Source organism: Numenius arquata, chromosome 2, assembly GCF_964106895.1.
Source record: "Numenius arquata chromosome 2, bNumArq3.hap1.1, whole genome shotgun sequence".
NCBI lineage: Eukaryota > Metazoa > Chordata > Aves > Charadriiformes > Scolopacidae > Numenius > Numenius arquata.
Window position 1 is genome coordinate 105,375,961 of NC_133577.1, and position 26,773 is coordinate 105,402,733.

General features: G+C 39.3%; 1 protein-coding gene across 1 annotated transcript in view; it reads right to left on the minus strand.

The window, feature by feature from the left end:
- The window catches only part of ASZ1 (ankyrin repeat, SAM and basic leucine zipper domain containing 1), a 37,843-nt gene extending 14,177 nt beyond the window's left edge, over nt 1-23,666 (minus strand). Inside the window, 7 exon segments of the mRNA XM_074168920.1 lie at nt 468-580; nt 3,012-3,146; nt 3,413-3,524; nt 13,689-13,800; nt 16,919-17,041; nt 22,268-22,364; nt 23,562-23,666. Coding sequence (XP_074025021.1) covers nt 468-580; nt 3,012-3,146; nt 3,413-3,524; nt 13,689-13,800; nt 16,919-17,041; nt 22,268-22,364; nt 23,562-23,666 — 797 coding nt within the window.
- Between the last annotated feature and the right edge of the window lie 3,107 nt (nt 23,667-26,773).

The following is a 26,773-nucleotide window of genomic DNA, read 5'->3' on the forward strand; positions in this document are numbered from 1 at the left end:
ATGCAAGAAGTTCTAGAGCTTAACTTGTGTTCCTACTTAATTTTGACTCTCATATATGCAGAAAAAAAGGAAAGGGCATAGCTCTTGCTGGTGGCATGAAGTTGAAAACAGGCATTGAGTGAAAGCATCAAAAATTTAACATCAAATGACAACCACACAACAAGGAGTATCCAACAGGGGAGCATACAAATTTAATGGAGCTGAAATGAACTGAAGTGACATTGGACCTTGGCTCTACTGTACATCAAAGTGAGAGGAAGGGAAGATCTAGAGCATGCTCTTTGTTTATAATGCAAAGGGGCTTTCAATCTTGAAAAATTAGTAGTACATTAATATACTTACTGTGGACTCTTGGTAGCACTCCAAACAATATACAATATATATCAGTACAACTTAATCATTGATATGAACAAATACAATCTCTTAGGAATGTTTATAAGCTAAAATTACACTATGACTGTATTTACCCAACTCTCTGGTCAGGGACAGCTGTCAGAAATTTGTAGATAGCCTCTTGCTTAATTGTTTCATGGCATTTCCCTTGCAAGTGATTTGCAGCCAAAGAGAGTAAACTATAAACCTGCAAGAGCCAAAATGAATTAATTATTATTCAAACTCAAAATGCATACAGAAATACACAGAAGTAAGACTACGAAGAGTTCTACCATAAATTACTACTTACAGGGAGCACAAAACATTTGCCATTTCTTCTCTAAGCTTACAACTACAACGAGGAGTTAAGACTAAGCCCACAAAGTTTACCAAGAACATTTCTGAATTAACCAAATTCCAGCACAATGATGAACTGATGCAGAGCAAAACAGTATACATAAGGTAGTCTAAAAAAGTTAGTATCTGTCACTACAGAAGCAGCAACATACTCATTTTTGTTGTTTGTAGACAAGAGTTCTACATACACAAGGGAATAAGTTGTCTAAAGAGCATGCAGCATGAGACTATTTTAACATCTCCATTTCCAGAGCATATATGGACCCATCATTTAGCAATTTACAACTGACAATCTAAGTGAACTATATCTGACAGACAGGGAGTCTTTCAACTGATTAAAGAAGCAAGCCTTCTGCCAGACATCACTACGCATCAGTGATGGATTCCAGAAACTGAATTGCCCCTGTGTGAGTTATGAGATAGTTACTAGAAAATCCAGCAAAACAAGTAGAACCTCAACAAACTTGAAGGAACAGTGAAACCACTTTCCTGAAATTCAGGTGACTAGACAGTTTTATATACACATATACATATGTGTGGTGGGTTGATCCTGGCTGACTAATAAGCCCCTACTCAGTCACTAACTCTCCCCCAGCAGGATGGGGGAGAATCAGAAGGGTGAAAGTGAGAAAAAATTCACGGGTTGAGATACATACAGTTCTATAAACGAAGGGGAAAAAAACCCCAAAAACTTAAGTGATGCAAAGGCAATCACTCATAACCTCCCACCAGTAGACCGATGCCCAGCCTGTTTCCAAGCAATGGCTACTTTGGAAAAAATCCCCTGACAATTTTATTGCTGAGCATGACGTTATATGGTATGTAGTATCCCTTGGATCAGATGGGCTCAGCTGTCCTGGCTGTGCCCCCTCCCAACATCTTGCTCAGCCCCAGCCTACTTGCGGGGGGCGGGGGACAGAGTGAGGAATAGAGAAGGCCTTGATGCTGCACAAGCACTGCTCAGCAACGGCTGAAATAACTGGTGTGTTATTAACACTGTGTTGGTTACAAACTAAAACACAGCACCATGCAGGCTGTTTGGAAGAAAAATAACGCTATCCAGCCAAAACCAGTATAATATGTAAGAAAAATATCTCCCCTCCCAGATACAGTTTCTGCAGACATAGTCTATATGACAACCCCAGGGGCTGTCAACAGCCTGAAGAGCAGACCCCCAAGCTGGAAGAAGCTCATGACCATTAAATAGCTCAATACCATCTGCAAGACTTTGCAGTAACTGTGTGAAAGTTAGCGCTTCACAGGTCAAGAGGCAAGACCCACCTCTCAAGTGTAAGGAACCTGTATTCCCTCCATGCCAGACAAAGTCGTGTTAGAAGATTATATGGCCATAGCCCGCTGAACAAGTCATTTATCAAAGGCAGAAAGCATTTGTAGCCCCTTTCAGTAACCTGAGCAACAGATCACTGAGCCTCAGACACTGATCTTGCTAGTCTACACTGACAGCTTTGTGCATAGTTATCATTTTTGCTCCTACCTAGCCAATAAAAAAAGAAAGACAGACAGAGAAGCTGTAAAGTGAATTGCAATTCATGTATGTTTTTGAAGAACCACTGCAAAAACTCACATCATTGCTTAGATTAACTCAAAGCAAAATACACAGAAATCTAGCCTGACCGATCCACCATGCATCATTTGGTAAACAGCAGTAAACAGATTTATTTTAGGACAATACATGTGGACTTCAGCAGCCCTCTCTTTCCATTGATAGTGGCTGCTTTTGCAATCATCTTGTGACCAATTTACACCTTCTTCAATTTTACACCTTTTATTTATTTATTTACAATTTTACACCTCCTGCCCTTCTGAGAATGGATTTTGAAGATGGCCAGTGCCAACTCCCCTGTCCCCTCCCTTTTTAGCTTTAGTCTTTTCACTTCCAAATTCAACCAGAAACTATAAGCTGCAGATCAGTTTGATACCCATGTTCTCTCACACACTTTTGGCAGACAGGAAAAAATCAACACTTTTTTTTACTTCTCATATCAACATTACTAACATGAATAATCCCTTGTTCTGTATTCCATATCTGAAGTTAAGGATTCTGAAAAAACACCCACCTGTTCCCAAAATATTATAGCACTTAAAGCCCTGTGAAAAGTCGGGATATAACAGAAAATAGTCTGTAAAATAGCACAAGTATTGAACTAGCTGCTGTAATTTAGTTAATAAAGTTAACACATCTACAGAAAATTATATGATTAATGAACAAATTTGAGGCAAAACGCAGAATTTGCATTTCAAAGAGAAACAAAATTAAATACCTCTGAATGTTTATTGATTTTTGCTAGCTCTGCTGCTGTCTTCTCATCCTTAGTCTGTAGATTTTTGTCAGCTCCCAGCTCAAGCAACTTAAAAATTACACTTTTATGTCCATGCTGTGCTGCCCATATTAATGCCTGCAAAGAACAATTTCGTTTTACCAAGTTTACACACGGAGCAAAAAAGAACAGAGATTCAATCAATAACGCAACCTTCACAAGTTCTTACATGGCAAAATCTGGAGACAAAGACAAGTAATGCAAAACTATCTCAAAGTGGTGTTAAAGTAGAAAAATATAGCAGTGAGTATTTCTGAGGAAGTTGTACTTAGAAACAAGTTTGTGGGTTCTTGCTTTTTAAAATTTTTATCATTAATTACAACACATAGAAGTAAATCACTTACTGAATATCCATTTTCATCTTGGGCGTTTATGTGCGATCCATGAGCAACAAGAAGAGCAACCACCTGAGTATAGCCTTTTCTAGCTGCATACATCAGGGGGGTCATTTGTCTCCTGAAAGAAAAAGGAATGTGTGAAAAAATTATTTCAAGGTATCAAAATCCAACCCATTAGCAAGTAGAACACCTCAATTGTGTAAAAATTCTCTGTTCTACAGACGAACTACGCAGAGGATGAAAGCCCAAGACACCACATTCAAACTTCAGCACAAGAGTCAACTTAACAGAATGTACAGATTCAGCAACTCATTTATGCCCAGCTAGCAATTCTGAAATATTTTAAGAGTTAGCATTTATTTCTTGATTGAAATGAAGTCAAGAAGTCAACTGTTGTCCTTCACAAGAAGGAAACTCAGAAGAAACTAAACAAGTCTCCTCCAGGAGTTCAGAATACACAGACTTATAATACTTCTGAGAGAAAAAGCTTAAAAAAAAAAAAAAACAAAACCAAAAATCAATCTTTTATCACCCCTAAATTCAAGTAGTGCATTAAGAAACAACTAACCATAACACATCGCAGCTATGAAACACTTGGTGTGTTAGCTTGGTGACTAAACCATTTGTTTTGGTTCTGAACTACACAAAAGCATTTTTTAAAGAGGATCCCTCCTGCTGCTACCACAGACCCAGTGGCAGGCCTCTCACTTAGCACATGGACCAGCTTAATGAGAAGGGAATGTGCAAAACTGCAGATAGAGAGTACCAGCAAATTACCCATTTTTTTCCCCTCTCAATTAAGAAAAACAGTGACAGAGCCATTCTTTTGCTTCAAAAATTGTTTTTAGAAGACACAGCTTAAGTGACAAATTTTACATACAGTTTAATTTAAATCTAAAGTTCTGAAAAGAAGTATGCAATTTTGTGGAGGGCATCACAACTGAAAATTCTTTCTCTTAAGTACTAAGAACAACAACTATGTACATACTTGGAAAACCCTCTCTGGTAAAAACAACGTAAGCAATAGAATTACAGGTTATGCTCCTCTTGCCGGTGTGCGCAGGTGCAGTGCAACAGAACAGTGTACACATGTACTGTCAAACATTCAGACACCCCCGAGTATGCCTCTGAGGAGTCTTCAGGGAATTACATACAAATAACATATTGAAAATATGAACTTTTCAAGTACTAAAACTAAATGCACATCAAAACATTTCTGTCCTTTATTCCATTTTTGTTTTCTGTTTCCAGAAGTTTATGTGTTGATGCATTCTCTTCCACTTATATTATTATTTATTACAATTGCTGAAGTCAGTACTTACAGACATCACCTCTCCCATTACTCTCTTTTTTTTATATCCCAAAACCATGATGACAACAGGCTATTGATCTTATGCTTCTATTGAGATGCTTATAAGATGAAGCCATTGTGACTTGCTCTCAGTTTTTTGAAAGAAAAAAAAAATTCTGCTCAAACACTTCTGTTAGAAAAGTATCTTTCCAGATGCCGGACACTTGCTCTTTTGTGGAATAAGATTGCAGAATTAAGAAAAAATGCAGTATTGGAGGAAGAAGATGTGGAGTTTCTGGTTGCTACGAAGTAATCAGATTTAAGCTAAATTATTTTACCAGTGATGTTCAATTAAAATTTACTGTATCTTAAAATGCAGTATTTTTTCCTGAAAAACTATCATGCATTGCTTTTAATATGCAGCTCTGTGTCAAAAATCTGTTGTCAAAGGATTATTCTATCTTGTTAGGATATACTTAAGGGGAGGATTGCTCTTTCCAATATTGTTTCTTAGTAATAAATTCAATATCGACCACTAGGGGGACCCTGAAAAGCTTATGTATACCAAAGCAGCTGTCTTAAATACAGACTTTGTGCCTCCTTCCAGAGTATTGCTACAACTAAGGCTTTGCATACCTTTCCTTGTTACTGCTCATTCACAAAGAATAATATTTTGTCTTATGCAAACACAGTTAAAAGTGTACTGAAAAAATCTGAAAGAGCCTTATGATAGGGGGAAAAAAGTCAATTACTTGGAGATAAACAAAGAGAAAGGTAACCAAGCCTCAAGACACACAGTCAACAAGAGAAAGGAGCTTGTTAATGAAATAAAAAGACTTGCATCAGTCTATAACTAATTCAATTTAGTCTATCAACACCGCAAAAGCAGAAGTTCTGACTGAATACAAGGAGACATTTTTACCATGGAGCACACTCAATCAGTGGAACTGGTTGCTCAGAGAAGTTTTGTATTCTTCATCTTTGGCAGGTTTCAAGACCAGATGGCATCCTAGCCTATGTCACAGCAGAGGTGGCTTTAAGGAAGAAGTTGGACTAGAGACCTCCTGAGGTCCCTTCCGACTGGAATCATCCTGTGATCCTATGGAGATTACTATAGAGAAAGAGACTCTACAATCTGCTCCTGTAACTTAACAACTCACTGATGAGACAGTGAGATGCAGATATCTGTATACAGACATATACAGATATCTACAGGTATTTATACTTTAAAGAATGAACAGAAATTGATTACAACCTAATAATTTGTAGCAACAGAAATCGAACTTTCCCGTCCAATGCAGACACTCACTCCCACTCTTATTTCCATCCAGTGGCAGGTAGTCTTTGACAGACTTTCCATGCTATCACCTTTGAAGTATTTACATCAGGCTGCAAAAACAGTCCATTCGTGCTGTGCCTGTTTTCATTTTCATTTCTTCTGCTCTCAACCTTTCTTTTTTTTTTTTTTGCACACTGCTACTACCTCACAATTACCTTCTGACTTCTCAACAGAAAAATACTGAACAGGAGTCCAGAGGCTACAGAGCAGTCTTTTCTCCAAAGGACATCCTGTAGTAGTTACAGCTGTACAGCACTGCAGACATGGCATCTGAACTCAAGGCAACAACTCAATAACATTGAAGCCACTGAAAAAGTTTCTCCATTTTTAAGTAAAACCCAATAAACATGATGTTTAAAAGGTCCACCAACATGAATACGCAATTAGTACTTAAAGCATTTCATTTTAATGTTTGAGTTTTAATTTCAAAGGCTAAAAGCTGTTTCAGGATAGAAACATATGTAGTGGTCCATAAGTTTGCAATTGCATTTATGCACCACAATATGTGAGGAGGTACCATTTACTGTCTTGGACACATGCTGCAGAGGCAACACCTGAGAAAGCAAGGTTCCTTTACATGCAGGTCCACAAGAGGGAGACTAAAGCATTAGGGAAAACAAATCTTGTTTTCCTAACCCTGCAAAGAACGCCGGCAAATACAACAGCAAGCTTTAAGATGCTAAATCCACTGTGTCTTGCTAAAGTTGAAGACGAATTAAATGTATTAAATGTACATCTTACTGCAATCTAAAAATGTGCACAGAAAGCATAGTAATAACCATCCAGATAAAAGATCTGAAGAATCCTTTTGTCGTTTTTAGGAACCATGCAGACATTAGCATTTCAGCAATCTGGCTTGCAGATCACCTTCTTGTCCAAACACCTGTGAAGTCCTTTTGTATGGCACAATTTGCCACATGACATTTGCACATATTGAACACGACACTCAAGTGATAGTCAGTAAACAACAAAAAAAAAAATACCTTAAAAGGCATATAAGCAATTTATTAATTAAGCATGACATCTGTTCCAACTATGTTTGCTTCCAGCTATGCAGCACATAAATAAAAAGCAAGGAATTCTTCACTGGTCTCATGCAAATGAAGGGGATTTTTTGTTTGTTTGTTTTTATCTTTACATCTCCCTGCTTTTAAGTTAAGGCTGGAGGAAAAGACAAAAACAAACGATTTTCCAGTTTTCAGGGCCATCCAAAACTTTGTATGTAAAGCCTCATAATTGGATATATGTTTATTAACTGACCAGTGAATCACTAACATGAGAAAAAAATATAGCAGGTAGAAAACAATTTAACCTTATGAGTTTAGTCTCAGTCTTTTCTTATTGAGATCCCAAAGCAAGGAAATGATGCTACAAGACACTCACATGTTTCATCTATTGATCTGTAAACTGAACACTGCTTCAGATAACCAGGAAGTATCTTCAGAAGCTTTTGGAACCAGTTTCACCACACCAGTGTTGTACATTAAGCTCAGAACTGAGAAATGAAGTGGTAACGCTGTGTCCACAGCAACAGAAGGAAAGCTATTTGCCCATTTTCTGGCTTACTGTGGTTTTAAGTGATGAAGTGGGAAACCCTATATAACAAGTAGTGTTGGAAGAACATATTTTACTGTACTCTGAGCTGCAAGATACTTTTTCCAGGCACTATCTCCTGGGGCAAGGTAGGAGAGTCCTCTACTTTCTTGCAGCAGAACTTGTTAGAATGGAACATACAGCTCTAGTAAGATGGTTGGGCTGGAAAAGGCAACGGCTTAGTTTCAGATTCCCTGCTTTTAGGCTTCATTTCAGACTGTCAGTTCTTGTACCTTTCTGCTTCTGAATTCTGTTTACATGATTGTTTTAAAATTATAAAAAGACCTCCGTGTAAGTTCTACATCACACAGAGGTGGGAAAGTAGACAGTTACAAAGTTATCTTCATACGACTAGAAAAATACAAAGGATGTGATTATAAAAAGGATTGGCATAAAAATTAGCAATGTGGATGGCAGAACTCTGTGCTATGACATTCCCAATTACCCTGCCCTGTCCTCCTACGTCCTTACTCCATCACATTTTTGCAAGCAAGCTGGATTAACTTAAGACACGCACTTCTTGATGTAAAGTAGAAGAACAAAAGAGTTATCCACATAATCAGAAACTTCTCAGACTGTTTTCAACTTTACTTTCAAAGTGGAGGTAAAGCCTGCAGTCATGAAATTCAGCACACACATGTAAAAATTACTCACCTTTCTAATGAAAGGGCAATTCTCATCATGTCAAAAAACCCAAATCAATTCTATGCAAATACTCCACGTGTACTCAGAGTAAGCTAGTGGCAGTGACAGGAAGTTTAATATACTTATGACAGAATGCTGCTGATATAATGCTAATGAGTTTCAGTGAAGGTTTTGTTTCTGTTTTACACAAAGGCTGCTCATATGACATTCCAAGACACCACAGTATATTGTCAGAATGCCTCTGTTAAAAATAGGATCATAGAATTATAGAATCATAGAATGGTTAGAGTTGGAAGGGACCTTAAAGATCATCAAGTTCCAACGCCCCTGCCATGGGCAGGGACACCTCCCACTAGACCAGGTTGCTCAAAGCCCCATCCAGCCTGGCCTTGGACATTTCCAAGGCCCCTTCCCTTGAGATATTCAAGGTGAAGCTCGACGAGGCCCTGGGCAACCTGGTCTAGTAGGGGGTGTCCCTGCTGACTGCGGGGAGGTCGGACTAGATGACCTTTGGAGGTCCCTTCCGGCCTGGACCAATCTATGAATCTATCTATGAATTTCCAGTAATGGGGCATCCACAACTTCTCTGGGCAACCTGTTCCAGTGTCTCACCACCCTCACACTAAAGAATTTGTTTCTAATATCTAATCTAAATCTCCCCTCTTCCAATTTAAAACTGTTACCCCTCATCCTATCGCTACATTCCCTGATAAAAGAGTCCTTCCCCATCTCTCCTGTAGGCCCCCTTCAGGCACTGGAAGGCTGCTATAAGGTCTGCCCAGAGCCTTCTCTTCTCCAGGCTGAACAACCCCAGCTCTCTCAGCCTGTCTTCATAGGGGAGGTGCTCCATCCCTCTGATTATTTTTGTGGCCCTCTGCTGGACCCGTTCCAACAGGTCCATGTCCTTCCTGTGTTGAGGACTCCAGAGCTGGACACAGTACTCCAGGTGGGGTCTCACAAGAGCAGAGTGGCAGAATCACCTCATTTGACCTGCATCTGATGTTGCTGCTGTCCCCAAGTATTTTACACCTTTGCCCAGAAACCGTGATCAACAGCTGTAAACCTGTCAGTACCATGGTACAGTCACAGCTGGGAAAAGTACAGTCATCTATTTTGGCATCTATTTTCCTTCCCCCTACCAAAAGATGTGATGAAGAAGACTCAACACTTAGGTTCAAAAGCCACTCTTCCAAACTCACAGATTTTGACTTCTCCCTAACTCAATTAAGAGGAGGGAAGAGATGTATGGACATAGCCCAGATGAACACAGTACTTTGGTAAATGTAATTTTGCATCTGATTTTTTATAATTAGTTCCTCTGTCCTGATGTTTGACCAACATAATAAAATAAGTCTTTCTGTCCTGAGTTCATAGTGCCAGAATAAAAAAGACATCAAGTATAATAGAGTATAGCATCACAGGTATTTTTTGCTCTGAAATGGATTAAAGATCTTGACTCAATCATTATTAAAACCCGATTTTCTTGCCCCAACCATAAAATGCACTGTAGTGCATTAATATTTCCCAGGCTATTTACCTTTACTGAAATGTACTGTTTGTCACTTGTCATGGTTAACTACCACACAGTGATAATGTCAAGGTCTTTGAAATTATTATGTGTCAGTGCAGAATTACTATCTTATCAATAGTGATAAGTATCTTGCTAAAATTGAGGTGTTACACAACTGCTTTATTCTGACTATGCAACCTGAAGAGAGACTTACCTTGTGAACTGGGGAATACTGCGATGAAAATTTACCCCTTCCATTATCATCTTCTCAAGAGGGCAAACTATACCAAAACATTAATCGTGAAACCATCCTTGATACTTCTAAAACTGCTCTGAATATAAGTGTAAGTGAACATACATAGGCAACTTAGCACCAGACCTGAGCAGTGATTATATTTTCATGTATAGGCATTCATGTACATGACAGTATGCGTCAAGCTCAACTTTTTAGTCTGTACAATGACAAAAGGCAGAAAAATGCCTAGTTCTTATAATACTGATCCTAAAAAAAGAAAAAAAGAATCAAAGACTTTTCTTTAAACATCCACAAAATTCATAAAGATTTTAGAGCAGAAACACTTGGTCATTGACCAGGGCTCAATTTTGTCAGAAATTTTAAGAGTGAGGGAAAAAATATCCACACAAACAAAATCAAACCTCCACATATCCCATACAGAACAAGAGACGAAGAACTTAAGTCAAAATAAAGGAGGTTTCAATCATTCACCTATTTGTACCTTCTTCTAACAAAGAGTTATTACCATGAAACATCAACGCAAAACACTCTCCTTACCTGCAAAGCCATTAGGTTTCTTTTACTCTACTTTATGTAAATAAGAACTTGGAGGATGTAATCACTAAAATCCATATTTACTAAACAACCTATAACATGTAATCCTAGCAGCAGTAATTTAGTTATCAATTGGTCCTGCCGTTTCCTTCTGCCTAAAATGAAATCACAGCTTAACATTAATAAGACCAGTGTACCTTTAAGAAAGTACTGCAAGTTAAAAGATGTTTTACAAAAAAAAGACTGCTTAAATATTTCAAGGTCTTACAAAAGGATAAAGTATATGATTTACATTTTGGAGCAAGAGAGGAGTGCATGATACAAGATAAGCAGAACAAATTTGTCAAGGTAGCATTCACTTAAATGAAGCACTTGGGCTACAGTAGCTCTACAAAGACTATACAGAGCGGGTCTTACAATGCCTTCCTGTTTCACCTAGCCATTACCTTACATCTTGTTCAAAACTCTTCAGTTAGTACTTACGCTTTGACAAACTACATTCTCATCAACAAGACCATTTTTACAGCCATCCACATTCAGTTCCCAATTTTAATTTAGCAAAAATATCAGCAGTTACTCTACTGAATGCTTACTCCTTGGTACTCTTATCCTATTGCAAAGAAACCATCTACCTGCCCACTCCTAAACCCATCTTCTTTCTTGGACAGCATTACAAAAATCAGTTTATTTCTCACTAGTCTTTCCCCACTCCATGCACACTTCATGAACCAGACAAAAAAATTTGCAAGTTTCCATATATCACCTCCAGATGACATGAAATGTGCCTGCAACTGCCTGCAGTGACAGGACGAGGTGCAATCGTTTTAAGCTGGAGAAGGGGAGATTTAGATTGGCTATTAGGAAAAAGTTCTTTACTATGAGGGTGGTGGAACACTGGAACAGGTTGCCCAGGGAGGTGGTTGAGGCCCCTTCCCTTGAGATATTCAAGGTGAAGCTCGACGAGGCCCTGGGCAACCTCGTCTAGTTGGGGGTGTCCCTGCTGACAGCGGGAAGGTCAGACTAGATGACCTTTGGAGGTCCCTTCCGGCCTGGACCAATCTATGAATCTATGAAATAAAAAAAAGCCTACTGGCAGCCCTGACAGTGCAACACAGAAAGGATAAATACCAAACTCTACCTTACACGGAAGTTAAATATTCTGCTTTGCATTCACACAGATTCCAGTTTGTGGACAAAACAGAAGCTTCCTAAAACAGTTCTGGTTCTTAAGCGCTGAGACAGGCAAACAATATGAACCTTAGTTCTTAACACCTGTGGTAAGCTGATCACAGAGGAAGTAACTCTCACAATCTCAACTCACTGACACTTCGGATGCCCTCCTACAGAACATCCTGCTTCCTCCAATGAAACAGGTAAAGTGGGACTGCAGTGCCACATAGGGAGTCTGATTCGACCCCTTATCTTCACAGAAGCTGGTTTGATGCATTTCATCCCTCTGTTTCAGAACACAGTGGAAGAAGCCCAAGGGAAGCAGCAGCTGCTGCCTCAGTAGTTCTAATGACAGGGTGGTACGCACAGATGTCAAATACTGGACAGGAATAAAGGCAGCACGAAGACTTTTGAAAAATCCAGACCTTGTCATCTTACTTATACTTTTGTTTGGTACAAATATGACATTTCTAATTGTCACAATCTATCTTTTCATTTGAGAAAGACTACTATTGCAACAGAGAAAAAAATACAACTGGACATTGTATCTGATATATGCAAGAATAACTCGCATGTTAGCACAAGGTCTTAGGAAACAAAAGAGATAGCAAATAAATATTTGTATACAAAGACCAACTATGCATAACATATTCTAAGTTTATAAATAGTTTTGCCCTTAAAATTCCCATCTCTTGTGTCAGAATCCAAACTTTTTTTTTTTTTTTCAAAGTTTAGTGAAAGGCCTTTCCAAATGTAAACCTGCAGCTTTGCACTCTGCCTCACATTTTCAAACACCGAGGACAAAGCTTAATAATGCAAAGACTTCCTCCATTTTTTACATCAGGATGTTTATCCTAAATACCAGCTCTCTGATGGCAAGAGTGAGTAATTATTTCAAGAGTCTGTAGCTTTCTTTTCTTTCATGAACAATGTTTAGCCTCTCTCATAAGAATAAGTGGTAAATAAATTTGATAAGTTTGGTACGAGACATCAGTGGCACTTCAGCACAACTATGTTTCCTTCTTGTCTGTCAGTTCTATGCTCACAGTGAGGTTCAGGGCCCAGAGTAATTGAATTCTACTGTGAAAACCAACAGGCCTCCAATTCTGTTCTTTTCAGAGGGCTACACAGTCCATGCATCTCAGGTAATGTGGTGAAAGAGCTGTTGTATAAAAAAATCAATTTCAGTTAGTTGAAAAACAAACAGTTTCAGTTTGACTCAAACAATATCTTTTTTTTTTCCAGCAGAGAGAGGACAGTTTGGCTTGGGTCAGCCCAGAATTTCTTTCTTTTTGATGCAAAATGAAACATCACATCAGACTATGCAACTACAGACATCTCACAATGCACTGCTTCAGACTGCTGAGACACACAAGAAACAAGCTGTTACTTGTTTTTAAAAGGAGATTTAATCTCCTTTTCATCTGGATTATTACAGATTGCACTGAAATAAATGTATTTTATTTACACAAAAGTTTTCTTTTTCAATAGGAGGCTGTCTGTGAAAGGAATATTGCTAGATACCCACAAAAGGCTCAAAAAGAGGACATGAATTTAAATAAAGAATTAACTGATTTAACTTACATCTTCATACAGAAGAGGCAATATGATTTGGGAAAGGCAAAGGACATATTTCTTGCCCTTATACTGCAGTCAACAGAAGTATTGAGATTAGTTTTTATCTTAAATTTATATCTTGTTCAGTTGAGGAACAAACTTAAATTTGATAAAACCGATCATAGTCTTATATACTCAGATAAAGGAGAAATACTAGGAGAAATAAATATCTGGACACTGATCTTTCCTTATACAGAGAACAGCAAAATTACAAAAAACTAATGAAGTATACATCATCTTAACCAACAACGGCTAAGTTTACTAAGAAGTCTCTGTATATTAATATTAAATTTGATGCTGTATTCACAGACGTGGGTTTTTTGGTACCTGCAAGTAATGTTAGGGTCAGCATTCCTTGATAGAAGCAGTTCCACAGTCTTCAAGATGTTTTCCTCTGAAGCATGTGCAGTACATGCTGCCATCAGCACAGTGTACTTATCTGTTTTGAAACTTGCAGTTAGAGAATTACATATGTAAACACTAAAAGCCTTTACGTTTGCTAGAGTTGTTAATCGGGTTCTGATACTCTTAAGATATTTAGAAAAGGGTAAGAAACTTGTTTTCCTTCCAGTGAAAGACATTAGCATTATCAGTTAAGATAAGGGCATCTGAGAAGGGAAGACACTCAGAAAGATGAGAGTGAATGGCAGTAGTAAAGCATCTATTCCTACTGAAGTTTAAGATACTTCTTGGGTACCCCAAAACAACAGCAGGAGTTTAACTACAGATGCTTGTTTCTCAAATCTTGTTCCACGCCAGTAGTTTCACTCCCTATTCCTCCCCACCTCTCCCCAAAATACAGTCAAGGGAAGAAACAGCTTACAGGAAGTTAACTGCAATGGATAAAAAAAGTGCATGAAATGTATCACAACCACACAGAAACATCAATTTTATGGAGAACAGAGGCCCATACAAAGGACAGTTGAAGTAACAATTTCTTGTATGGCTTAAGGAGAAAGAATTAAGTTTACTAAACTAGACTACTATGGTGCAGTAGTAGCAGGAGAATTACAGTATGTTTTGGATGTGGATTTAAAGAACATCTACACAGTCCGTAAAGATTCATCCAGGAGGAACCAGTGTATTTGTTCCAGCTCTGAAGCCAGCTGGGCGTTCCATGCCACTTTTGCTCAGGGATCAGACTGCATACCACTGCTGTTTGCCCACAGAACAGGCAAGCTCTCCTTCCCCATGGTTCCCTTAGAGAGATGTGGGAAGCATCAGACCTCAAGGACCTTAGCGAGTTAGTTGGCCTATTAGTCTATTAGACGATTGCTATTTGAGTAACTGCCCATTTTGCTTATTGCACAAACTTCACAAGTTCACAAGTTCAAACATGCCTTTAACAATTTAACAAGTATAATTTTGGCTGTGCCTACTTCAGACCATACCATGAAGTGTTACAAAATATTTTATAACTTTCTTGTAGAAGTTTTAAGACCATGCATATATAAACACCTTTATTCTTCAACTGAAGTTTGATTTTATTATATTTAAACATGAGAAGTTTGTTATGTACTTTACCTCCCCTCTGCTCTACTTTCTTTCTTTCTCACCACTTCTTGCCCCCCCACCCTCCCAAAGACCTTAATTTTGTATATGAATTCATCTGTTTTTTAATGCACCATCCTTTAATTTTCAACTACCTCATGTAGAATTCCTAACACACGTAAGTCAGTATGTTAAATGAAAATTAAGTTTCAGAGAGTCACTTAAACTCCTGAACAGTAAGCGATTAACATTTCAGTAAATTACATGACATACTGACAGATTTTTACTCAACATGGTTAACCAGTTTATCAATAACAACATCAACAGAAAGATGGCAGGACTTTGAACAAAGGTAGTGATAAGTGCCATTAATCTGGGAATGATATTTAGGAGGTACCTGTAGTTATATTCAGTAATTCAGGTAGTGATAACAGTGGGAAATTCATTTCTGTTAGCCTTCTTATAGCTCATACATGTGAGGAAGAGAAGGGTAACAAACACCTTAGTATTCTCAAATTTCTCTTTTGCATAGAAAAACTGGTAAGTGACTGCAAAAAAAGATTAGTTTATGTTCAGCCTAGCTGAAAAACCTAGAACCAGTGAATTTACTCCTCAAAGATCCTGCATTCTGATACAATCACATACACAGTGAATGCTACATTAGTTTTTTGTTCTTCACGACCACTGAAAGGGGTAAAATTAAGTAACCACTTACAAAGAATGACAGTGATTAACACTATAGCTATTATTAGGATTATAAATATTATAGGATAACTTGTATAGGATCACATATGTGATTGCCGGCTGACGTAAAAAAAAGCAACAGGACCGGTGACATCCAGTACCACAGCAGGATGGCACAGATTTACTGAATGCATGTGCCTGACTGGAATCAAAGACTTGCAAGACTGGTCCTGGCTGGACAGTACTGTGCTGTGCTGTAGCCCTAGCTACTGTTTCCCTACACAGACCAACAGAGAAACAAGCTGAGAAACCCGATCCCAGCAAGGTGCCACTTCGGGCAAACACAGTTGGTCACACACTGAAAAAATGCCATGCATGTTGGTTAACTGGTCAGCCAAAACTGCTGCCCATAGCAGTTTCTGCCCCATTTATAGCTAGCTCTCTACAGCTATAAACAAGGAACAGGTATGAGCTGTAGGCAGCCGCATGGAAGTTCTCTGAGGGTGGCTACAAGGACATTAATTTGAAGGTGTGATTGCTTTTGGTGCAGGCAATCTACTCTAATCTCATACTCTGATCAGCTGCTAAGAAGTTCAAGAAAATTTTCAAAGATTATTTGTATCATCTGCGTTTCAGTCTATTACTACTACAAATAACAGCAAATTACTGGGAAATATGATCACTGCTTTTATGTTTTGGCAGTATCGTGTCACATCAATTTCTTCTGTATTGCAATGTTTATTCTTGAACTTGGATAAATCTTCCAACACAATGAAAGCGAAGGAAAATAACCACAGTTTAAGTAGGAAAAAGTTATTATTAAGCTATAAAAATTGACAGAGGAACTGATATTACTTAGAAGCTCTACCGAACTCTTGCAGAAAAAGGTCATCTAGCAACACACTGAAGAACAGTTCTCACTGAATAGAAAAATTCTGCTCTAGTTTTAGAGAAGTCCACATTAGTTTCCCACAAACTAAAAAGCTGTTTCTGTTTCTTGGGATTCTAGCTGGTTTCTGCATGTACATACTTCATAACAGAATCAAACAAAGGAAGTTTTAACTCTACAACTTGATCCAAGAATTCTTGAAAAAGTATTGCCGAACACCCTTTTTAAAAAAGTACTTGGGGATCGGGAGGTAGCGGGGAAAGACAGAGTGAGAGAGTAAGAACAAGAAACCCATCAACTGATTCAGATCCATTTCGAGAACATAATTTTTACTTTAAAACTACTACTTCTACTTCAAAACTGTGAAAGCCAGACTAGGTCCCAGTTCCATTGTGAACTTTGATTTTTTTCCCTATGTACGTAAAAGAGAAAAAGGATAGGACAATGTCTTGTACTCAGCACTGCTGGCCAGTATTTTTCATTCACAGCTTACCTATTTCAAAACAGGCATTAGCACCTCTGTCCAGAAGAAGACGCACTACTGCAAAATCAGCCACACTGGCAGCACACATCAGGGGAGTCCATCCAAACTGAAAGGTAGACTCTATGCTTATACCTGTCAAAATTAAAACATTAAAATTATAAACTGTACCACAATAAACATGCTTTTTATAAACCTTACTCTTAATATGTATCATTACAAAGGTTACACGCTGGTTGTGCTTAGTCTTAAGGAGAGAAGTCTCTTACACCATTTTCATTTTTTTTTAATACATCTTTATCTAGAATACCAGAAGACAACTTTTAGAACTGACACCAAGGAATCCAAGAAGCCAAATACCACATAAAGACTACATTAAAAAAAAAAAATGTAAGTAATAAATTTAGCTGCAAAAATAATCTCAGAGAAGTGCACAGCATCTCTGTTTTCTCCATTTATGTGCAATAGCTTTCCTCAATCAAAACGAAAAATTTTGATTCTTGCTAAGCCGAGACGACTGCTTTGGAAGCAACTTGCTTGTCAGGCTATTAAGATCATATTGACTAGGGCTTTCCTGCTTCACAGCTCCTTGTCTTGCAATAGAGTTAACTTGCAGAAACCACTATTGTGTTCAGTACCAACAAAATATTATCTTGATAGAAAGAAGCATAGAAAATTATGCCAGATTCAGTTACAATCACCAGAGTTGTTTGCTGCTCTTTATAATAGCCGTATCTTCCTTTGTGGCTAGAAGTAAGCTTGACAGACAGCCCTCCCAAATTCACCAAAAACCAAGTACCAGACTGAGATACTCATCTGACAATTTTCAAATAAAAATCTCTATAGCTTTTTGTAATAAGAGGAATCATATTTCCTTCAATCCGTTCTCAAATATTACTTCCTCTATAACAGTTTCCATCAGCTGGTTCCATACTAGTCCAACAGTGACTATGGATAATCAAAAATACTTCTTTACAAGAGACAGCTCTGAAAAAACCCATAACTGTCCTAAGAAATTTGTGACAGTTGAGCTACATGCATATATTTTCATGCAAAACGTATATTTACTTTCCCTGCCTTGGTAGTTTGTCAGAGATATGCTCAGTGTAGCAACATAAAGCCATTAAAGCTGAGGGAGCAACAGGTCACTGCTCTGGGATTGATTCTTCAACTCTTTAAGAACACTGGAGTTACAAAAGCAGTTAGTAAAGAGGTAACATTCAATGAAAGCCAGGTGTTGAAGCACTCTCACACCTGCACACCACAGAATTTATGATCAAATCTTCTTAGTAATTCATACATACTAGCTGCATCCTTAATATTACACCACACCAGTCCGTCTACAATATACAAAACATTTCATTAAAGCCCACAGCCAAGTTATATAAGGGGAGCTGGCAAGCACCCCTTAGCAGTCACCGCTCGACTTCCTTGTAGATGAGCCACTTCAAGAACATAGAAAAGTCTGGTATCCAACAGCCCACCGAAGTAACATTAGCAGGAAAAGAATACCAGAAAGCTGGGACTGTCAGCCTTAAGAAGTCCCTTTTCCTCTTAAGAAGAAAAGCAGTCCATGTAACTAGAGCTCCCATCTAGAGCTTTTTATTTTAATACACATCTGAACAATAGTGACAAAAGATCTACTTGGCAGTCATATAGAGACTTATTAAAACTCTTGAGAAGGCAGGTTCCTCACTGTTTTCTTTACACGTAAAGCAGACAGTATCTGACACAATGCCGGTGCTTTTTCTAAGTTCTAGAAGTAGAATGGTCTTTTTGGCAATGGAACATCAAAGCTGTGTTAACAGCTTGTTTGTCCTGCATGGTCTCCTGCCATCTTTGTAGCAACAGCCTTGAAGTACCATGCAGTGTGAAAGTCACAACGCACACCAGCTAAAGTCTCAGGGGAAGACAAAGAAAGGACTGAAACAGTAACAGCCATATTATTAATAACATGCATGGTTATAGGAGCTGCTGGCTGAACCAGAAATATGTTCTGTTGGTTACTACTCAGACTCTCTCATTACATGAGCTGTTCTTGAAGTATGCAGCGTTAGTTTAGCATTTAAAATGACCCCTAAGAAGTCCTGTAAGGCAACAGTGAAGCCCAGAAAAAAATTTCAAGTGAAAAGTCAGGCCAGATCCAAAAGCCAGAGAGATGCGAGGCTGCTGCAGCTCCACACCCCCAGGTCCAACCAGTATTGATGCTAAGCATGTATTCCCAGCAGCCACACACATACACCACAAGCCATATCAATCAACACAGACAGCACCAATGGTCTCATCCTGCTCTCCTTTGGGATAGGTAATATCTCCTCCAGCTGCTGGCATCACAGACACACGGGCCTCTGACCCCTGGTCCTGCTCCTGCGGCTGGCACATCCTTTCACTCACTCCTGTCTCTACAGTCGCTGGCACCCAGACACGAGGGCCCTATGTCAGTCCTGGGAGTCCCTTCCTCTGAGTCCATAATTTAGGTTGCTGCTGGCCCTTGGGCCTCTCTGCTCCTCTGGGCTTGTGGAGATGGGCCTGTCATGGGCTGATGGCTTCCACGACAGGCCTGGGAGAAGCTGGGCCTTGGTATTATTTGGGGTCCCCCACTTGCCATTATCTCTCTGTGTTCCTTTGTGGGCATGAGCAGAGGAGCTTTTCAGTCACATAACCTCACAAATTATGTCCAGGAGGCAAAGCCGATACAAAGTTCTTTCTTACAATCCCAGTAACAGATAAATACCCTCCTCTCTAACCAGGAATGGGGAAAAATACTTTCTGGCCCCATTTGAGCTCTACAGCAGAAACTATATGAAGCACGTGAAGAAAAAGAACAGAAAAGGAAGAATTATGTTCTTTCTGTGATTACTACTGTTTCTGTGGTATGTCTTTCAGATATTTTGTTGACTGTGGCTAATAATAGTTATGGTAGCAAGGCTGTTTTTATACAGAAAATATAACCTCAAAGATTAACAAGGCAATCCCCGAAGAGCTATGACCAACCTCAACAGACAGCTTTTTATGCTAAATAATTCCATGTTTGACACCAAAAAAAATGAAGCCTTGAAAAACTTTCATTTAGTTTAACAATAGCTCTCAGCACTAGAATATATTCACATTCAGACTCAGTTTATCTGAAGGAAAAGTTCTAAAATGCTTGATTCTAGAAGCCTCCAATAGAAGTATCGATTTCTTTTTAGTTGGTCAGCACTTTGTGCAGTGGTTCCACAATACCTTAAAGCTAAGTTACATCAGAGCAGCTGATGTCTCCTGCTGCTGGGTCAGCCATAGTTCTCATCTGACTCAGGGTTCAGAGTCCTAAACTGGCTGAAAAATTATTCACATACAGACTCACGCCCCTCCCAGTTTACTACTACTTTATTTCCCTGAACTGGCTCACAAAAGATCAGATGAGCTCCAGCACTTGTGCAAAGATCGGAGTAAAAGAGACTGCTGAATGAAAACAGGAAAGAGGATTTGACTGTAGCTATAGCTTTGATCAGCCTAAATTGTCATGAGGTCATAACTTAATTTGAGGAAAACTACCATATGAATTATATGGTGTTAAGTATTTTACTCCCAAAGCAGATCAAAATGCCCAAGTCATCTTTCAACCTGCTACTTGCTTGCATTACCTTTTGTGACACCTACTTCAGAAACTTAGTTCTTAGTATGTTGCCATTTTACAGGAGGGGTAAGAGAAGACATTGTGCTTGTCCATCTCCTGAAGGAGCTCTGTAAAAATGCCTCAGCACCAAAGATTCTTAAAGCAATGGCTAAGCAAGTCAGAAGACAACACGTTCTTGCTCTCCCTGAAAGAATGGCCCCAACCGTTGCTAGGAAATCCACTTGCAACACAAACCCTGAGCTTGCTCGAGTGTTGGTAGCGAACCTCCTACAAGCTCTACTGAACATACACTAAAGGCAACTTTAGAGGCAAAGATTTAATCGGAGTGAGCACCAATCCTCTGAAGGACAATATATTTCTTTACAAACAACTCCCTGTTAGTGAGGCATTGTGTTCTACTGTGCTGCAGGACAGTACTAGATGGGTCAAAATTTACCATTAATCATATTTTCAGGAAATGATAGATTCTCTTGTGATACTGCCTTATGCATTTCAGGACACTAGGCTAGAGGAATCTTTGGCCTGACTACACTCTTACAGATACCTGTCATGATCTTCCAACAGCATGGAACTGCTCATTATGTACCAGCCATCAATGCGGAAAGTGAACTACTGCTGTTTGACTGAAATACAAGCAAATAAAATGGATGGCTGTAACAAAATAATTAAGCAATCACTAAGACACCACTAAAACCTCCATCTATACATAAGATCATGCTTTCTCAAAGCAAGACAGAAGATGCATTTCGCTCAGTATTACACCCCTGTCTTTAAGTCTGTACAATACTTTTTACTTAATTTAAAAAGAAAACCATTCCCCCACTGTGGTGAGAAACAGTAGTCTTCTTGAAGGGCAACTGAAAAATCCATAGCTAACTAGGGAACTACTTTCTTCCAGCCATAAGACAGATTTTTTTCAGAGAACAAACTCTTGGCTACTATATCCTGCTTGCTTGCTGAAGCAGAACTCCCTGACAATTATCACTAGGCAGGTCAACTCAGTTATGCAGCTTTTGATTGCCTTGGATGCTGCAGGAAGTGATCCAATCCTCCTAACACTGAATAACAGAAACACGCTACAGACAAGTACTGAGTAACAGAACAGGGAGAAAGGCTTTTAGTGTTAAGACAAACTACTTTTTAGTGACAAATGCCACATAAACCCTATTAGACCTTTAAGAATCACAAAATCTTTGTGCAGCTGATGTTGCCAGGACAGCAGCATTACACAGGGCACATACCAGAAATTTAACAGTGCTGTGAGGGAAAAAAAAAAAAAAAAAAAAAAGGAGGGGGAAGCACTAAACCAAAAAAAGCCAGCCTCCCTTTCCTGCCCCCACCCCATCAACCTTCAAAGGAAAAGTAAGACCACCCACTGAATTCTCACTCTCAATTTAAACCACCTCAAATTCAGTGTTTGTAATTGACATTTTCAGGTTAAAAATGCATCTGAAAACAAAGAAACACCTTATTTAATAGTTCACATGTTGTAGTTTTCTCAATTTTCACAGCTCCAGACTGACGAAAGAAATATGAAGTAAAGGAATTTGCTGGAATACCAAATGCTGAGTCATTGAAAAAGTACTCTCATCTCTAAAGTAAGAGTTTATACCCTGTACTGGAAGCATTCACATATTGCTACGTGCACTCAACATATTATTTTGACACAAGAAACTTGGAAGCTTAAGAATTCTTGCCAAGTTCAATTACAAATATTCAACTTCATAACTGACTCTCCTCACCAGAGTTTAAGAGTTCTTCAATTAATGACACATCACCACGAAACAGAGCCTTCTTTAATGCTTCATTCTTGTCTGCCTGCAACATTTGATCCAACTGCTAGGCAAGAAAAGAAAAGTTAAGTCAAAACCTAGTAACTGTTTCAAGGCAAAAACTACAGCTTGATTTCAGTATAAAGGCACTAATGATCTCTGTAAGGACAAAGTAGAAAAAGTGGGGTGGGAGGGACAAGGTAAAACTTTGCTTTTTCCATCTCAGTAGACCTGTAAAACATAAGTTTTAAAATTAACTTTTCAGAAAGAAGGTATCAACATTTTCAGAGAATGGAACCTTTCTCAACAGACGTGCTATCCTCCTACACTGATCTCAGTTTTTCTTAATGGTATTCGGTTTCTATTAAGATTCTTTTTCACCATATCCAGCTGAAGATTGCTGCTGGCATTATCTAGATTATACAAAACACACCAATAAGTGGAGGACTATTCACTAGTTTCTTTGCAGAGAGAAGTGTTTAAGGAAAGAAGTCACGTTTCATGATAAGTTTTAAAGCTGTATTGTGAGAACTCAGAATTATACATTTTCCCCCAGCACGTTGTAGTCTATCTTTCCAAGAACTTCTGTAAAAACTTTAGTAACTGCTTGGTGCCTAGAAAATCAAAGATGAGAAACAGTCAATATAAATTTAGCCCTACTTCTGTTCTACTCAAGCCACTAATTTCCAAATAATGCGTATCCTTGGATAGGAACCTCAATTTAATGATCAAGCCCCTGAAAAAATGACTATAACCTTTAGCAAGAGTACTGCAAGTATTCAGCTAATTCCATTTTCCAATTCCACCCATGAGACAGACCAATGGTGACAAGGCCTTGCAGGATCTCCCTCTGCCTCACACTATCAGAGGTAATAAAATCACTTAAGTCTTCATGTTAGTGAGAAGCAGCCTCAGAGATTTAAGATATAGAACAGCTTTACAGGCCTCCAGTCACTTTCAAATTTATTCTTATGTTGAAGTAGGGACGAGGGTCTGTTATTAATGGGGAAAAAAGTGCTCTAAATAAAATTCAGGTTTTATGGAAGATGACAAACCCCCCAAATTTAGGTTTCATTTACTCCTGGACTGAGGGTATTTCCTGGTAGGAAATAACCGCAGAGGAGGCGCCAGCCGCCGCAGCCCCTCCGGAGGCCGCCCTCCTCAGCGGAGGCCGCCGAGCCCGGCTCCCCTCACCGCGGCTTCAGGCCCAGGCCACCTCCCTCACGCTCCCCCGGCTCGGTGGCGCCGAGAGGCTCAACCCCACCTGCGGCTCCTGCCGCACGACGCCGATATCCCACCCGTCCTCCTCGCTGTCGCCCTCCTCGTCTCCCCCCGCCACGGCGCGGAACCCCCACAGCGCGCTGGCCATAGCGCCCAGCTCCGCGCGCGTCGCAGTGCTGCGGCCGCCACGTCACGTGGCTTTCCAGCGCGCGCGCACGCGGCGCGGCTGTAAGGTCCCGCCGCGTGCTGGGGGCGTGGCACGCGGCCGGCGGCGCCCCTCAGAGCACCGGGGAGCGGGCGGGCCCGTGCGTCCCGGCGGGGTAGACCAGGCCGCCTCTTGGTGGGCATGTGTTTCTGTGCTGGGCGTGGGTGGGTTGTGAGGAGAAGGCGGTCGCCTCGCCCGTGCTGGTGGTGACACTACAGCGCCAGGTAAAAGAAGGAGGTGAAACTTTGGGTTGTGAGTCTACAGGAATGTGACATGGCTTAGCGGTTTTGTGGGAGGTGAGGTGAGGTGACACGATGCAGCAGGGCTTTGTATGAAGTTCTCTCTCTAGATCCATGGTAAAATATAAGGTTTTCTCTCAAATTTCTGTCATCATTAATACACCTAGTCCAAGAGGAGTCAGTTTCACTGCTTATGTGTATGTACATGACTGTTCCACAGCCAGAACTCATGGTGGTGGCACTTGTGTGGGGAAGGTTGAACAGCAGCCGCTTATAATGAGCCAAACTTTCACGCTGCTCCCTCCCACCTGAGTATATATGGGCGTTACTTTCAGAGCCGTGGTTGGATTTCATGGATGTCTCGTTCGTTACAAGGTTCACATGAAGCTCTGAAGAACAGATGGGGAACAACGTTCTACATTTCATCCACAGGCAAAACTGTTTGTTGAGCTCAGTGCAGACCATGCTCCAGTCTGAAATGAATTTGGCCTTCCACTGAATGAAAGGGAACAGAAGGGAAAAAGTCTGGTCTTGGAGAAGAGGCAGGTGCTAGTATGGAATGGGGAGTGTAGTCCTTGTGCCCATGACAGCGTAAAAGTGTAATTTTTGGGAAGTTCATTTAAAAAAAAAATCACTCATCTTAATCAAAAGATGACTGTGAAAAATGTCTTTTTTTTTCTTTTTTTTTTTTTCTTTCTTTTTTTTGGTGCAATGCAATGTGTGAGGCAACTTTTACCATGTTAGGTAGTTGCAGGTTAGCTAGAGCTGTGCTTAGAACATATCAAGTGCTATAAAAACGGCGCTTATTAAAAAACCCCATCATCTGCATATTTCAATTGTGTGCTCCTGATATTTTTAACAGCTGTTTTTCTGGATTTTAGTTGCTTTTCTGTAAAATATGACAACCTGTTTGCCTAAAAGTATTGTGAAAGTGTATTAATAATGAGGAGCTCTGGTATAGAGCTAGTTGAACATTTTAAATGAACTCCCATGGAAGAAAATTCCAGTTCTGGAAACTTCATAGAAATGCAGAAACCTTTCCTTTCACACAGCCTCCCTAGAACAAAAGATGCTAAAATTGAGTCAACTGTAATACGTACCTTTATATTAGCTTTATGCTCTTTTTTTTGGTTTTACCTGCATATACTAAAGGTCTGTTTAAATTAGTTTGGTAATGAAGATATAACATTTAATGGATGTAGTAATTAAACATTTTTGTCACCTTGTCAGTTCTTATAAAACTGTAACTTTTATTCGTGGAGTTTTCATTTTTCTGATCGCTGGCCTGAAGATTTCTCATGTCACTTTCTGCTTGCAGAATTTACGGCATTGTCATGTAGCTTCTTTGTATCTATTTGAGTCTACCGGTCCTCAGCATTCTAGTCTCCATATCCAGGATCAAGCTTCCATAATATTCTGTTTGGCTCAGCCATGTATGTTACTGAACCTGGGCTTGCTATTAGAATTAGAATCTAAAACTAGAATCCATAGCTGCTGAACTCTAAAGACTCTTTACAATTGACCCAGTGCAGTGCAAGAGAGTTGTTTCTAACTGGTAATGCTACTGTCTGTAGATCCCTTACTTTTAATACACTACAGATTATTTACTATTTGACAATTGTGATTTATTTGTCCTGCTTCAGGTTTCAAAGTTTGAGATCGGTTGGTTTTTTTCTTCCCTTTTCTCTGTGCACCATCTCATGCACAATTTAAAATGCCACAACAGACACTTCACATGCAACCTGCATGCTGCTGCTTTGTTCAAAGGCCACCTCTCTTTAAAAAGGTCACCTTCAGTAACAGGCCTGCTAGTCCCTAGTACTACAAAGCAAACCCCCTTTCAAAAACTTCACAGTGCAGAAGAGCCTTGCAGCCAGTGTACCTGATAGCCGTTTCAAATGTGAATTTGCTAATCATGCAGGAGTTGATAGCAGGTGATCTCCCCTTGTGTGTTTGCTTGGAACTGTAAATCTGACATTATTGTTGATGTGGACTCTCCCTCTTCTTTTTCAGGTTCTTCTTGCTCCAGTTCATTTGTGACCTTGAAGTCTGTCTTCATTTTTCAGCTAAGCAGACTGTTCATTTTGGTTGATAGTATGGTAAGTTTTGGCATTCATTCATATTTGCCAAATGTCAGTATATTTTTACTTACTCTGGTAGGAGCAGTTTCCAACATCTTTTCCTTATTGCTATGCAGTATTCATTTTACATGCAGGAGGCAATTATAGAGTGGCTCAAGCTGGGAAAACATTTCAGAATAATTTCCTGTATCACAAGGGGCATCAGAATAAGCACTAAAAGCTAACTCTAAAATAAATACCTAATCTGTGTAGCCTAGCTCCATGTACTTGCGTGTCAGCCAGTGCTAAATGTATCTATTAAAAATACAGTGAACAGTAGGGGTAGCAATCACGGGATGGAGTAAATAACAATATTCTTGTAAGAACCCATTTTTGTTCTGAATAATAGAACTTCCTTAATACACTTTCCATCTGTCTTCAGCCACCCTCCTTGCTAGCCATACTTGCATTCAGACTTCAGCTTGTTTTTATTAATCAGCAGACTTTTAATCTTCGTTCATGACTCCTGCTATTAAATAGTTTTCATTAGTTGTCTGAATTTCTTCTGTATTTTTATCTATACCTCATGTTTTGTCTCACATAGGACTATGCATGTATAGCTAAAAATTTGTATTCAAACATGGTTGCCAGAATATTCCAGAATATTGTAACTGGTTCAGTTTCCTCTGTTTCAGACCAAAAGGCTGAATCAGCAAATATTTAAGGGTTTTGACATTGGGAAAGTAATGTT